This window comes from Bufo gargarizans, chromosome 4, assembly GCF_014858855.1.
Source record: "Bufo gargarizans isolate SCDJY-AF-19 chromosome 4, ASM1485885v1, whole genome shotgun sequence".
NCBI lineage: Eukaryota > Metazoa > Chordata > Amphibia > Anura > Bufonidae > Bufo > Bufo gargarizans.
The window spans coordinates 190,154,907-190,171,644 of NC_058083.1; the positions used below are offsets into that span (position 1 = coordinate 190,154,907).

Below are 16,738 nucleotides of genomic sequence, written 5' to 3' on the forward strand. Positions count from 1 at the left end.
GATTAGCTGGAGAAATTTCTGCAACTCACAATCCGTTCCATTCATGTGAATGGCATTGTCTGTGCAGTAACCTCAATTCTGCCAGCTCAATTCAGACCAATGGGATAGACTGAAAGATATCCTGCCACATGCAAATTCACGATAAAAATTCTACTGCATCTTCCCCACTAAAATACCGATACTTCAAACACCATATCGTGAGTTGACCTTTTATACACAAGAACAGATGCTGAGAAAGTGTTACTGGACAGCTTTCCACATTTGTACTACATGCCATTTTGCACTATTATGGAATGTAACTAAGCCCTCATTTAAGGTATACGTTAAATCAATGCCATGCAGTGCCATCATCCATCACCTATAGGGTGTATGTGTAAAAGTAACACAGCTTTAGCGTATAAGTATTCTTACTGGATATTGCTCAATGGAATAATATAGTCCCTTCCATCCTTTTTTTTTAGCATATATGACGGCAGAGTTTCTGGCGAACACGCTAAAAGTACAATGTGATTTACAATTCATGGTCTAAAGAAACTTTTGAAGGCCACCCCCTAAGGGTAGCATTACACAGACTATGGGGGACATTTATTAAAACTGGTGTAGAGGAAAACTGGCTTAGTTGCACATTGGTTGCTATGGGACAACCAAGCCAGTATTTCTTCTTTACACTAGTTTTGATAAATCTCCCCCACGTTTTAACAGATTTTGTTGCAATGTTCCTGTAGATCTTCTTAACCTAAGCCAGAAATGTATTCTAGGGATGAGCGAATCAAGTTTGGATACTTCATCTGAAGCTGATTCGCATAAAACCACTAGGAACCGAACCAGAGTTCGGTATCAAGGTTTTTTTAAAGTAATAATTAATTCCCAAAGTTATTACACAAAGTCTCACGAGACTTCGCAAAGTAATATCTTCGGCTCATAGGAGCCAATACATTCTAAAACTGTACAGAGCGGAAGTACGAAGCTTCTGCTCCGTACAGTATTACAACAAAGTTTTATGCAAACAGATTTCGGATGAAGCATCCGAAGTAGATTCACTCATCTCTAGTGGATTCAAAAGGAACTGGAACTATAAAGGAAGGCCTTATACTTCTCCTTCCTCCTGGGTCCACTTCTGCTTTGGCTGAAAACCCTGCAGGTAAATCTGCCTCATAAACTGCTCCATAAAGGTCTATGCGAACCTACCCTTATGGCAAGATAAAATGCTGAAAATGTACATTTAAAAAACAAACAAAAAAACATGCATATAAGCGTTTGATTGCATAATGAAACGTTATGAAAATCTGTAATGGTTTTTGAATGGAATGTAATTTACTATAACACAATCATCAATGTGTCTGCTCTTCCTGCCAGAAATTCATATTCAGGTTAACAATCCTCTAAATAAGCTTTATTGACTACAGCAGGTGCATACAGCAAGGGTCTGTAAACTGAATAGACATTAGTAGAGCAGACACACTGAAGATAATAAAAAATATATAAAATTAAACGTACCATAGTGGGAACAAGCTAAATAGATTTGTCTGCTGTTGGCTGGCAGTAAAGCAGTCAGCTATTCCAATACTGATATTCACCAATCATTCAGGTTCCATACATACAATGCACACCAAGTACCTCACTTTACTTATGTGGAATGAATTATGAATACTATTTATCTGCTTCTCTCAATAAGCCTGCATATTATCCTGTTAACGGACAGCACTTCAGTTCAAATAGCGATCATTTTACAAAATGAACCAAACTTCAATCAATAAACAGATCCAAGAATTATTTAAAGTCTATGGACACCTGCATAGGCATTTTGGGGCACATTTATTAAGACCAGAGTTTTAGATTGCGGTCTTAATAAACCCCTAAGCTGGCAGTGGATTCGGTGAAGTTATGTAGAGGTGCAGGCCTCCTCATAACTTCGACGGATCCACCGCCACTTCTAAATGTAAGAGAGCTTCCTAGTAGAGTTGGGCAAACCTGCAGAACGGAGCCCTCGGATCTAGCCATACACTTGCATTATACGGCACGCCTGCATTGAATTACACAATGGATTCTGTGAGAACAGAATCCATTACATAATTCACTTAAACCCCAAACCCGAGCCTGCTAAAAGGCAGGTTCGCTCAACTCTACTTCCTAGCCGTCTTACATTTAGACTTTTTTTCTACTCCTGAAACAGGCAAAGAAAATGGTAAATGAGACAGGCCTACCAGCCCTTCCCATGCCACAATCACTTTTTTAGACCTGGCGTGAGCGGGGAGAATTATATAGGCGTATTTCAGCTTAATAAATTACCTCCTTTGTTTTTAATACTGATTTACAAATATTTGGAGGTTATAAACATTTTGTTATAAAAAAAATTGAAATGCTTCTGCAGCGGTTATATTTCACATTGTATAGCATCTGCAGAAAGCTGTTCTGTGATAAAGCTATACAGGGAGTGCAGAATTATTAGGCAAGTTGTATTTTTGAGGATTAATTTTATTATTGAACAACAACCATGTTCTCAATGAACCCAAAAAACTCATTAATATCAAAGCTGAATATTTTTGGAAGTAGTTTTTAGTTTGTTTTTAGTTTTAGCTATTTTAGGGGGATATCTGTGTGTGCAGGTGACTATTACTGTACATAATTATTAGGCAACTTAACAAAAAACAAATATATACCCATTTCGATTATTTATTTTTACCAGTGAAACCAATATAACATCTCAACATTCACAAATATACATTTCTGACATTCAAAAACAAAACAAAAACAAATCAGTGACCAATATAGCCACCTTTCTTTGCAAGGACACTCAAAAGCCTGCCATCCATGGATTCTGTCAGTGTTTTGATCTGTTCACCATCAACATTGCGTGCAGCAGCAACCACAGCCTCCCAGACACTGTTCAGAGAGGTGTACTGTTTTCCCTCCTTGTAAATCTCACATTTGATGATGGACCACAGGTTCTCAATGGGGTTCAGATCAGGTGAACAAGGAGGCCATGTCATTAGATTTTCCTCTTTTATACCCTTTCTTGCCAGCCACGCTGTGGAGTACTTGGACGCGTGTGATGGAGCATTGTCCTGCATGAAAATCATGTTTTTCTTGAAGGATGCAGACTTCTTCCTGTACCACTGCTTGAAGAAGGTGTCTTCCAGAAACTGGCAGTAGGACTGGGAGTTGAGCTTGACTCCATCCTCAACCCGAAAAGGCCCCACAAGCTCATCTTTGATGATACCAGCCCAAACCAGTACTCCACCTCAACCTTGCTGGCGTCTGAGTCGGACTGGAGCTCTCTGCCCTTTACCAATCCAGCCACGGGCCCATCCATCTGGCCCATCAAGACTCGCTGTCATTTCATCAGTCCATAAAACCTTTGAAAAATCAGTCTTGAGATATTTCTTGGCCCAGTCTTGACATTTCAGCTTGTGTGTCTTGTTCAGTGGTGGTCGTCTTTCAGCCTTTCTTACTTTGGCTATGTCTCTGAGTATTGCACACCTTGTGCTTTTGGGCACTCCAGTGATGTTGCAGCCCTGAAATATGGCCAAACTGGTGGCAAGTGGCATCTTGGCAGCTGCACGCTTGACTTTTCTCAGTTCATGGGCAGTTATTTTGCGCCTTGGTTTTTCCACACGCTTCTTGCGACCCTGTTGACTATTTTGAATGAAACGCTTGATTGTTCGATGATCACGCATCAGAAGCTTTGCAATTTTAAGAGTGCTGCATCCCTCTGCAAGATATCTCACTATTTTTGACTTTTCTGAGCCTGTCAAGTCCTTCTTTTGACCCATTTTGCCAAAGGAAAGGAAGTTGCCTAATAATTATGCACACCTGATATAGGGTGTTGATGTCATTAGACCACACCCCTTCTCATTACAGAGATGCACATCACCTAATATGCTTAATTGGTAGTAGGCTTTCGAGCCTATACAGCTTGGAGTAAGACAACATGCATAAAGAGGATGATGTGGTCAAAATACTCATTTGCCTAATAATTCTGCACTCCCTGTATGTCCCTCTCAGGCACTTCTTTGACCTCTAGTTGAACTTTAATGTGGGTCTAAATCCACTTAGCGTTTAGCAGAGGTTGTAGAATGAACAGCCAGACAACAACATCTTTGTGCAGCTGCTATACAGTGAAATATAGCAGCTGTACAAGCCAAGTAGAGCAACATTTTTAACAAAAACCCAAATACATGTAGAACAGCCATAACAATTTTTGCTATGTTTAGCTGCTCCAATTAGCAGAGCAAGTGCAAAGGCTCAGCTTTAGCTTCGGTGCATCGTCTGCGTAAGCGCAGCTACATGTCCCACTCTATCAGTCTTATGGCAGGTGAGCCCTGCTAATGAGAAAATTAAAAAAAAATCGATTCACCAAAGAAAATTTGCTCAGCTCATATATATTTCACCTTCATCCATCTCTACTGCTTGATTGCCACATGGAAAGAACAGCTCCCCAGCCATGGAAACTTAGATCAGAGTAAACAGGTGTTTCTGCACTGATACAGTTGAAGTAAAGGTGTGCATTTAATTCATTGGATAATTAATCCCTTTACGCCTCTAAGTGTTTATTTTTTTTTTCCTAGAGGTGTTGGAAAGTAGTTCTCATTGCTGCCCTGTGTCATGATTTGGAGTACCCCCCTTATTCACTTTATACATTATATGCAATTTGGGAAGTATAAAACACCAAATACATAGTTATCTGCATTCAAACTCCTGTTTTAGATTTTTACACTAAGGGCAAAACTGTTTTAGGATGAACACAAAATGCCCCCATTAAACGACAATACATTATTCAGAAGGCAGTGAAATGGGTCATGAACACTTATATGTGCCAATGTCTTAGAACAGAAAGTCTGCGCTGCAATAAATTTAAAGACAAAGTCATTTTCCAACCTTTCAAAGTCACTGCAAAACCTAAAAATGGAACTGAGCACTTCTTACTTTACAAAATTGTAAAAGCTTAAAGTAAGCATGCCATCAAAACTAGCAGTCAAAGCTATAGTTACTGCCCTAGAGCCCTGGGTCATAATGACAAAATGACACACTAACGGCATAAAACTATACTGGTGATGCTCAAAGTTATCATGATGGGTTCTCCTACAGCCTGGAGTATCAAGGTTTCAGCCAATTTGGGCTCAAGGACCAGGCATAGGCCCAGATTTACTAATCCTAAACAGGACGTAAATTAAGAAAAGCTGTCTAGACCAGGTTTAGCTTTGCTTTTGCACTGGCATTTTTTTTCTTGTTCAAAAACTGAAAAAATAAATAAAACTTCCTGACTTGTGCATTTTTTTTTTTTTAACCATTTTTTGGAGGAATTTTAGTGTTTCTCTCTCCCCCTCCCCCCAGTGTATTCAAGTTTTTGGTTTTTTCATCATGGTTTGTTTTTTTATATAGGGAAGTTTCTACCCAACTGTAACTATAGCATTAACCCCTTAGTGACCACACTTTTTAAATTGCATTCCAAGAGCTATTACTTTTTTGTTTTCTCATCAATGTACTTTTTTTTTTTTTTTTGCAGGACAAGTTAAGGTTTTCAATGCACCATTTTGGGTACATGTAATGATTGATTAAAACCAGCTGTTTAGCTTAAACCCCCTTGTTGTTTTTTTTTTCAGTAAAAATACATATTAGTGGGGTTAAGAAAAACTGCCACTGCCACATGGAAGTCTAGCGGACAAAAACCTCCAGAAAACTAGGTTATAAACATCTTATTCAGGGCATGCTATTTAAGACCCAAAATACACATTTCAAGTGCTACAAAATGCCACTACAAAATGTAAACCATGTAACATCTGGATCTGGTGTTTTTGGTTTTCTTTTACTAAAAACGCAGCAAATAATGCAACCAAAAAAACTGCTTTATGCACAGCTTGCAAATGGCAAATATTTTCTGATACTGGGCAAGTAAAAGCTTGCATGGGTAAAATAAAAACAAAACTGTATTAAGGTTATGATCAGTATGGTAGGTAGTATAGTCTATGCTGGATCATCAACAAGCACAGCAATGCATACTTACTGCAAGAAGTTTGTCGCCAATTTGAAGTTTGCCATCTTTGTGTGCTGCACCACCCTCAATGATTTTTGTGACATAGATACTGTTGTCACCGGGGATGTGCTGATTTCCCACACCACCAGCTATACTAAAGCCAAGGCCTAGAAAAATAGAGTTAAAAAAATATATATATCAATATATTTAACAAATTAAAAAAAAAAGCAAACACACCAAAATAAAATAGCCAGCAATACCAACAGTTCTTTGAACCAAATTGCCCCCTTTACGCAAGCATAATTAAAAAAAAAATAATCTGTGAAGTTTCTCAGAATATATACCATATTTTAGTAAAAACATTTATTCTTTATGATAAAACAATTCTGGGGCATCTTTTCTTATAACTCTGAATTGTGCTATTCCTCGGTTACGGCACTCATGAGTCAAGTGACCCAGTGAACCGATGCATGGGCGACATGATGTTTGCAGCAGACACATGACCTGCACCAAACTGAACTGAGACCTGCAGCACACAAGGGGGAGCGATGGAGCCGGAACTGAGAGAAGGGTTTCAGGTAACTATGATTCCCAACACAGGTCCAGCCATGCTGGTGGGGGTTCTGCAGAAAAAGTCCCTGGGGTGAACAACCCCTTTTAGCAAAGCAAAGCAAACCGGTGATCTCCTGAACCCTAAACACATAGTCCATATCATTAAGCATGAAAGGAAATATGTCTGAGTTCATTCACCCTTTGTAACACACAAACCAAAACTTAAAAAGGAGTTTGTCACCTCCGGCAAACCCTATTAAGTACTGTAATACACGATTAGTACTGCTGCTGACACCAAAGCAGTAGTTTCTATGGCAATTCTCACACCCGCTGCCCTGCTGTGTGCCCACAAACCAGCATTGAGAGGACTGATGTGAACATTTCACTGCTGGCTTATGGGTGCACTGATCTGGAGTCATCGGCAGCAGTACTATCCAAGTGGTAATGTGCTTAATAGCACCTGACCAAGGTGACAGATTCCTAAGACCTACATACACTGACTGGCCCAAAAAAGTCACACACTCTAATATTTCATTGGACCACCTTTAGCTTTGATTACGGCACGCATTCGCTGTGACATTTCCACAAGCTTATGAAATGTGACATTTATGTCTGTCCAGAGTTGCATACATTTCCCCCCAAGATGTTGTATTGATGATGGGAGATTTGGACCACTGTGCAAAGTCTTCTCCAGCACGTACCAAAGACTGTCAGCAGGATCTGGACTCTGGTGGCCAAGCCATGTGTGACAATGATGTCTCATGCTCCCTGAATCACTCTTTGACAATGCCAGGATTTATCTGGCTCAAATTGTGATCTTGGGATATGTCCGTGCCATCAGGGAAGAAAAAATCCATTGATGGAATAACCTGGTCATTCAGTATATAAAGGGTAGTCAGCAAAGGGTACTTTCACACTTGGGTTAGAGGATTCCGGCAGGCAGTTCCGTTGTTGGAACTGCCTAACAAATGCAGTGATCCGGATCCATCTAACAAATGCAGTGAAATACCGTATCATTTTCTTTGGTATCATCCAGAAAAACGGATCCTGTATAAAAATAAATAAAAAATGTTGGCATTTTTAAAAAGGTCTGCGCATGCAGAACACTTGGTACTGGATCCGGCATTAAAACATTTCAATAGAAATGAATGCTGGATCCAGCATATGTTCCGGAATTTTGGCCAGAGAAAATACAGCAGCATGTTGCGTCATTTTCTCCGGCCAAATACTGTAAGAGGGACTGAACTGAAGACATCCTGATGCATCCTGAACGGAATGCTTTCTATTCAGAATGCATTAGGATGAAACTGAAGCGGCTTTTTTTTCCGGGATTGAGCCCCTGTGACGGAACTCAATATTGGAAAACTTTAACGCTAGTGTGAAAATACCCTAACCTCATTCTTTGGGCACATAACGTTGCGGAACCTAGACTTGACCAAATGCAACAACCCCAGATCATAGCACTGCCCACACAGGCTTGTACAGTAGTCTACTGTTTTTCCACGATTTGATCACCAAATGGTTTAAGGGGTTGTCCGGGTTCAGAGCTGAACCCGGACATACCCATAATTTCACCCAGGCAGCCCCCCTAATATCATGCTCCGATGCTCTCCTTTGCCCTGCGAAGGATAACGCAGGGCAAGCGATCTTTTATTTACAATACCATACTGCCGGGTGGAGGCTTCCGCCCAGCAGTGTGTTCAGTGACGTCACCGGATCTGATGGGCGGGCTTTAGCGCTGCCCTAGCCGCTTTACAGGCAAGGGCAGCGCTAAAGCCCTCCCATCAGTGCCGGTGACATCACCGGGCTTACTGCTGGGCGGAAGCCTATGCCTGGCAGCCCTAGGGAGAGTCACCGGAACTCCAGAAAATGCCTTTGCCAGGAACTGCTCCGAGGCTCAAGTCGGGTTTGGGCTGCCTGGGTGAAAATGGGGATATGTCCGGGTTCAGCTCTGGACAACCTGTTTAAAGTATAACTGTCATTTTTAATTTTTTTGAGGAGTATTGGAGTGTGGTGATTAATATCTCCTTGGTGGCCCTATTTCAACTTTTCACTGTGTATTCAATTACCCCTTAGGGCTCTTTCACACCTGCGTTCTTTTCTTCCGGCATAGAGTTCCGTCGTCGGGGCTCTATGCCGGAAGAATCCTGATCAGTTTTATCCTAATGCATTCTGAATGGAGTGAAATCCGTTCAGGATGCATCAGGAGGTCTTCAGTTCCGGAACGGAACGTTTTTTGGCTGGAGAAAATACCGCAGCATGCTGCGCTTTTTGATCCGGCCAAAAATCCTGAAGACTAGCCGCAAGGCCGGATCCGACGTTTAGCTTTTTCTGAATGGTTACCATGGCTGCCGGGACGCTAAAGTCCTGGCAGCCATGGTAAAGTGTAGCGGGGAGCGGCATACTTACCATCCGTGCGGCTCCCGGGGCGCTCCAGAGTGCCGTCAGGGCGCCCCACGCGCATGGATGACGTGATCACATGGCACGTCATCCATGCGCATGGGGCGCTCTGACGTCACTCTGGAGCGCCCCGGGAGCCGCGCGGACTGTAAGTATACCGCTCCCCGCTCCTACTATGGCAACCAGGACTTTAATAGCGTCCTGGGTGCCATAGTAACACTGAAAGCATTTTGAAGACGGATCAGTCTTCAAATGCTTTCAGTACACTTGCGTTTTTCCGGATCCGGCGTGTAATTCCGGCAAGTGGAGTACACGCCGGATCCGGACAACGCAAGTGTGAAAGAGGCCTTAATTCCACATTTTTGTTCCCTGCACTGCCTATTTTTATCTGTGCTTAAAATAAGGTTGCTAGGCATGGTCAGATAGACTGAGCATGCAGAATGCAGAGTCATATTACTGACAGCCAGGGACTGTAAGCAAATGATTAAAGCCAGGTCCTCCCCAGCAGCTGATAACAGTGCCTGGGCTGTGTGCACTTCTCCCTGTCCCTGCATTTGGCAGACGCTCCCTCACTCAGCAGAGCTAGAGAATGCAGAGTTGAAGCAGCGCAGAGCAGGGAAGGGAGATCTGCCATCTGCTCAGTGTATAAGGCCTCATGCACACGACAGTATTTTTTAACGGTCCGCAAAACGGGGTTCCGTTGTTCCGTGATCCGTTTCCGTGTGTCTTCCTTGATTTTTGGAGGATCACCAGACATGAAGGAAAGTGAAAAAAAAATGTATGTCAAGTTTGCCTTGCAAATGATAGGAAAAAAACGGACACGGATGACTATCTTGTGTGCATCCGTGTTTTTTCACTGACCCATTGACTTGAATGGGTCCGTGAACCGTTGTCCATGAAAAAAAAATAGGACAGGTCCTATTTTTTTAACGGACTGAAAACACAGATCACGGACGCGGATGACAAACGGAGCATTATCCGAGTTTTCAACGAACCCATTGAAAGTCAATGGGTCCGCAGAAAATTACGGAACAACGGACACTGAACACAACAACGGTCGTGTACATGAGGCCTAAATGAAAGCAACATGTGGTAAGAGGACCCCTTTGTGCTGCAGGAGGTTAACCCTTTAGGGGGGAGGGCTCTGGTTACTGACACTTTTGGGGGGCTATTGTTACTGGCTAGTGAGGGCAGGCGGGATTAGCCTCAGGGTGAGGGCAGTGGCGGCCATCTTAACTGAATAGTGAAATTGCAGTTTTATGCAGACTGGTTGCTAAGGGCTGAATCTTATTAAATATGGGGTAAGTCTGTCTAATAGTAACTGATTCGGGAATATCATGTTATTAGTAACTACATATATGAAAATTGAAATTAGGGTCCAAGTGTGACAGTTATCCTTTAAGTGATCGCCAATCAAGATCATTCAAGGTTTTTTTTCCAACCACATCCTCGAAGATGTTTCCCCACTGTCATTCCAGTTTTTAATAATGCGTTAGACAGTTAACCCAATTTTAGTAGTTTCAGCAATCTCCCTAGATGTTTTTTCTGCTTGATGCATGCCAATGATTTGACCCTTCTGAAACAGATTAACATGTTTTCTATGACCACAGGGTGCGTCTTTCCACATGGTTGTTTAACAAATGAGAAGCTCCTCACTGCACAGCTATGGTGAAATAACTTGTTGCCAGCTGAAATATAATCACCCATGCAGTAATTATCCAAAGGGGGGCTCTCACCTATTTGTTTAGTTAAATCTAGGTGGTGACCTTTTTTTGGGCCAGGCAGGGTATATTCGCATTATATCGGTATAAGTGTCTGATCAGCACGGATGTGACATATGGGACCCCCACCAAATCACAAAAACTAGGTCCATGAACCATTATGGAGACTGACAGAGAAAACTGAGCACTGTATTTGGCTATCCCATTAGCTAAGGATACTTTCTCACTTGCGGCAGAGTGACCCGGCAAGCAGTTCCGTCGCCGAAACTGCCTGCCAGATCCGGCAAAACGTATGCCAACTGATGGCATTAGTAAGACTGACCAGGATCCTGATCAGTCTTAAAAATGCCTGATCAGTCAAGAAAATGCATTGAAATGCCGGATCCGTCTTTCCGGTGTCATCCGGCATTTACCCTTTTCACCTTTTTTTTTAGTCTGCACATGCGCAGACTGGAAGGACAGGTACAGCATTTGGGTAATTTGCCACTAATACATTCAGGCAAGTCTTCAGTTTTTTTCGCCGGAGATAAAACCGTAGCATGCTACGGTTTTCTCTTTTGCCTGATCAGTCAAAATGACTGAACTGAAGACATCCTGATGCATCCTGAACGGATTACTCTACATTCAGAATGCATGGGAATATGCCTGATCAGTTCTTTTCCGGTATAGAGCCCTTTTGACGGAACTCTATGCCGGAAAAACGCTAGTGTGAAAGTACCCTAAGGCCAGGTCCACTTACAGTTTTGTTTACCGTTCTTCTGATCAGTCAGAAAAACTGGGGGAAAAAAATGATCCTTTGTTTTGAGCATCTGTGCTTATTTTGCATCCGTTTTTGTAAGTTCCATCAGACAGACGTTATTTTTAGACCGGGGGAAAAAGTCCTGAAAGAAGGATTTTGCAAAAAGTAGCTGCTTTCTTTCAAAAACGGCACCACACCTGTCCACAGGCTGTTTCTGGTACTGCAGAATTCCTGTACTAAAATAAAATCGGGTCGAGCAGCACAGCTTCTGTACTGATGTGGTGCTGTGCTTGGAAGGAAGCAGCCATGTTTTTGTAATCTTGGACAATCCTTTTAAAGAACGGGCACATCCTGCGCATTTATTCTATATGGAATTTCCTTTGCACCTTATTCTGCCTGGATAAAACAAAAGCACCACTGCAGAATACGGTGGGCACATTTTATTTTTATATGCAGACCTTCATACAAATTTAATCTAAAATACAAATTAGGATATGATTCTTGACCCAGAACAGATGTTGACACTGTGTACCATGAGCTATTCAGATATCACCCACCCAATACTGTTAATGACGAGCCCTTCCATCTCCTCACAATTGTCATGTTCTGCAATGCGCTCTTCTCCGGTTGCCTGGCAACCTTATCAGGGAACTAAAGAGTATCTAGTGCCCACAGTCCAGATACAGAGGCTTGCTTAAAGGGGACCTGTCACTATGAACATGCCTTATAATCTGCAGGCAGCATGTTATAGAGCAGGAGAAGCGGAGCAGATTGATATACAGTTTTGTGGGGAAAGATTCAGTATAATTTATATCCCTGCTCATTCTGGGCTTTGAAGTCCAGGAGGCGGTCCTATGAGTGATTGCCAGCCTTCCCTCTATGACTGTGTATACAGAGAGAGCTGTCAATCACTGATAGGACCGCCTCCTGGACTTCAAAGCCCAGAATGAGCAGAGATATAAATTATACTGAATCTTTCCCCACAAAACTGTATATGAATCTGCCTCACTCCTCCTGCCTGCAGCCCAGACACCATCTTCACATGACAGGTCCTGGGTAAACCAATAAAACCATTAGCATACCTAGAAGCAGTTCTGTAGCCAGATGAAAGCTGGCGTATGTGGCAAGTGGATTAATGAAGGTACTGTATAAGCAATTAATGAATAGTATAGATTTCCACTCACCTTTGGCGCCTTTAACAAGCTTTATCTCCATTATTTTCTCGGTTATTGGCTTTCTTCTTCTTACATATAGGCGCACAATAGATCCTGCCTCCTTTAACGCCTCAACAGCTTTACTGTGTGTCACATCTTGTACATCTACATCGTTCACCCGTAATATACAGTCATTAACTCTGTGGAGAATGGTTTGAAAGAAAACAATGGCTTTACTGAATATAGGGCTGGGCAATTTTGCAAAATAAAATAAATAAAAAAATAACAACAACTTCAATCATTTTCGATCTAAGGACAATCTTTTCTGGCCATAACTTTTTTGCTGATGTAGCGATATGAGGGCTTGTTTTTTGTGAGACGAATTGTGGGGAATACAGTACTTCTTATGCCTCAGATATACAGGGTGGATTTGCAGGATGAAAAGGGAGATCAGATCCCCTTGTTTTGGATCCCATACGCTGCCTTCGACTCTTTTTGCAAGTTGGATTTCGTGGGTAGATTTAGGCAACATTCACACAACATCCTTTAAAAACAGCATAATGGTCCATTTTTAACAGACTGTTTTTCACAGATGCCTTTCTGAGAAACAGATGTTAAAAGCCACATGGGGGCTGTGAGTTTGTGAAAACGGACAAAATAGAACATGTTCCATTTTTGGACATCTATTATTCACTGGCCATCAAAACAATGGCTGTGTGAATAATCCCAAAGACCAGTGTTGGCGAACCTATGGCACGGGTGCCAGAGGAGGCATTCTGGAAAAAGTCTATGGTGTACCAATATAACTTACGGTAGATTTTTCCTGCCCTTCATCAGACAGGGGGCACTATGAACAGCACAGGCAGCGCATTGAATGTAGGCAGGCTATTATAGCCAAGTGATAAAGTATATAGAAGATATATATGTATTGGTATTCAGGTTACATTGTTGGGTTGGCACTTGGTGATAACTGGGCTTTGGGTTGCAGTTTGGGCACTCAGTCTCTAAAAGGTTCACCATCGCTGCCATAGACGATCATTATTCTTAACACTGTCATGTGACGTCCGTTAAACGTCTTTCACAGGTCTGCGTTTCGCGCGAATGTAGACTTATGTGGAACCTACTCCTCCGACATCCAACATACTACACATTATAGCACAAATAAATGCTTGATTTGCAAATTACAGATATATGAAAGGCTGTGTAATGCAAAATTTCACCTACCGTAACCTTCCATCTTGAGCAGCAGCACCACCAGAAATAATTTTTGTAATAAAAATGCTTGTATCCTCTCCAATGTGTGGATTATCAGTACCTCCAGCAATACTAAAACCAAGCCCTGAGGTGCCCTAAAACATACCAGACCACAAAACAGACAAAAAAAGAAGAATACTATAAAAAGTGCTATTTACACAATGCCTCATTCACCGAAATGTCCTCAAACACAGATGGATGCGGACAGAGAATACAGATTGCTTTATGGTGGTATTGTGCTCACATTACCTGTATATATTTTTATATGACACTAATAAGAACAAAGATTGAACATGAACATTTTGAAATACAGGTGCACAAAATGATGCCGCTGAAAATGGTAGACCACATAACCTCGGCCGTGTTGCTTCCAATGGATGGGGCAGCCACAGCACTGCTCTGTTTATATACGCCATGTGCAGGCGGCTGGGAGAGATCGTAACAAGAGCTAAAGTGATATTATTGTGCCACAGCTTCCACCGTATGGCCATTTCCAAATATATATACACATGCAAAAACACACACACACATAAAAACATTTACCCAAACTACAGGAAGTGACAACCCACAACCCACGCGGAAGTGATAAACCATTATTTCAAAAGGCCACTGTGAACACGCTGCTGTGTAAATATAACACTTCAGAATTTACCCGTTCAAGTGTAATTTCTTCATATTCATAATCTGTATCAGTTCCATTCACCTGTAAAAGAAAAAAATATTTTAGTGATGTTGTCAAAGTAAAACAATCTAATATATAATTGAATCTGAAAACCCTGAGCATTCCAACATGAAAGCTGTAAATGTAAGTTATTCATGTTAAGGTCCAGTTACAAGGACACCTACAGTGCCACTTTAAAAACGCAATTCAAAAAACCAATTAAAGATTCTCACGCACTGGTATCACACACCAGAACTCCTTCATATATTAATGGCAGCTGGACACATTCTATCCCTCCCTCTAGATCCGACCTTTATTCTCAGATACAGGATATTCCTTCCTCAATATATAGTTGCACTTCAGCGGGGCACAGTGGATAGGTTTTTAAAAAACTGGCAGGCCTGGGACACTCGTTCACCTCTACTACCTTTATAGACATGGACAGATGCTCTTCTTTATTTATTGCTTATTAATTTGTTAATTGATGTCTGTATTTGTCTACGGTATTTGACCTGAACTGTCTATCTTGCTATATTTTGTATGTAAACGGAAAAAAAAAAAACAATGCAATACATCTACATTGAATTCAATGGGGAAAAAGTTCGGTAAGTCATGTGGGGCTTTTTGCAGAAAAAAGTGACGTTTATTCTTGACATGGAGTCTGTGTCCAGAGAACTCACTGAAATGGGCAGGCTGAAAAACCACTTAAACAAAAACAAAAAAAAAAACACACATGAATAACTGCGTTGGAATAAAAACTGCATCCTTAGGCCTCATGCACACGACCGTTTTGGCGGCTCGGATGTGGACCCATTCTCTTCAACGGGGCCACAAAAGATGCGATCTGTTCCGCAAATTGCGGAAGGCAACACGGACTGCTTCCGTTTAAGGATTTGTGGTTTGCAGACCGCAAAAAAACGGCATGGCCGTGTACATGAAGCCTAAAGAAACCATGAGGAATCCTGATTGAAGAGGATTCTGCATTAGCTTTTTGGGTGCTGCACAAGTTTAGGCTTTTTCTATGCACTTTCTGGAATAAAAAAAATAAAAAATAAAAAATAAATAAAATAAAGGCAGTGTCTGTACTTGATACTTTTCTGGAAGCCTCAATGTGTGGTGGCACCCTAACAGGAGTCTCAGTTTAGCCCTAGCCTTAGGGCACCTGCACACAACACAGGTGGACACACAAGGTTTATGCAGATTCCTGTGCATCTCTGCACCATATCCACAATTTATAGTAAAGGTTTTAGGTGCGGATTTTAAGCAGTTTTCCGCAGATCTCACCCTTCATGTGAAAAGTGGGAATCCGCAGATAAAACCATAAACATAATTGACATGCTGCAGATTTGGAAAGACATGGCAGGTAGAGTTGAGCGAACACCTGGATGTTCGGGTTCGAGAAGTTCGGCCGAACTTCCCGGAAATGTTCGGGTTCGGGATCCGAACCCGATCCGAACTTCGTCCCGAACCCGAACCCCATTGAAGTCAATGGGGACCCGAACTTTTCGGCACTAAAACGGCTGTAAAACAGCCCAGGAAAGGGCTAGAGGGCTGCAAAAGGCAGCAACATGTAGGTAAATCCCCTGCAAACAAATGTGGATAGGGAAATGAATTAAAATAAAAATTAAATAAATAAAAATTAACCAAAATCAATTGGAGAGAGGTCCCATAGCAGAGAATCTGGCTTCCCGTCACCCACCACTGGAACAGTCCATTCTCAGATATTTAGGCCCCGGCACCCAGGCAGAGGAGAGAGGTCCCGTAACAGAGAATCTGGCTTCATGTCAGCAGAGAATCAGTCTTCATATCATAGCAGAGAATCAGGCTTCACGTCAGCCACCACTGCAACAGTCCATTGGCATATATTTAGGCCCAGCACCCAGGCAGAGGAGGGAGGTCCCGTAACAGAGAATCTGTCTTCATGTCAGCAGAGAATTAGTCTGCATGTCATAGCAGAGAATGAGGCTTCACGTCAGCCACCACTGCAACAGTCCATTGGCATATATTTAGGCCCAGCACACACACAGGCAGAGGAGAGAGGTCCCGTAACAGACAATCTGGCTTCATGTCAGCAGAGAATCAGTCTGCATATCATAGCAGAGAATGAGGCTTCACGTCAGCCACCACTGCAACAGTCCATTGTCAGATATTTAGGCCCTGGCACCCAGACAGAGGAGAGGTTCATTCAACTTTGGGTAGCCTCGCAATATAATGGTAAAATGAAAATAAAAATAGGATTGAATGAGGAAGTGCCCTGGAGTCCAATAATATATGGTTAAGGGG

General features: G+C 42.0%; 1 protein-coding gene across 8 annotated transcripts in view; it reads right to left on the minus strand.

Annotated features, from left to right (window-relative positions):
* The window catches only part of DLG1 (discs large MAGUK scaffold protein 1), a 235,311-nt gene that overhangs the window by 81,489 nt on the left and 137,084 nt on the right, over positions 1 to 16,738 (minus strand). For all 8 annotated transcript variants that reach the window (XM_044291546.1, XM_044291545.1, XM_044291544.1 and 5 more), the window contains 4 exons: positions 14,447 to 14,497; positions 13,765 to 13,889; positions 12,571 to 12,740; positions 6,005 to 6,141 (listed from right to left, as the gene is read on the minus strand). In XM_044291546.1, the coding sequence (XP_044147481.1) occupies positions 6,005 to 6,141; positions 12,571 to 12,740; positions 13,765 to 13,889; positions 14,447 to 14,497 (483 nt within the window). The remainder of the gene's footprint in view (positions 1 to 6,004; positions 6,142 to 12,570; positions 12,741 to 13,764; positions 13,890 to 14,446; positions 14,498 to 16,738) is intronic.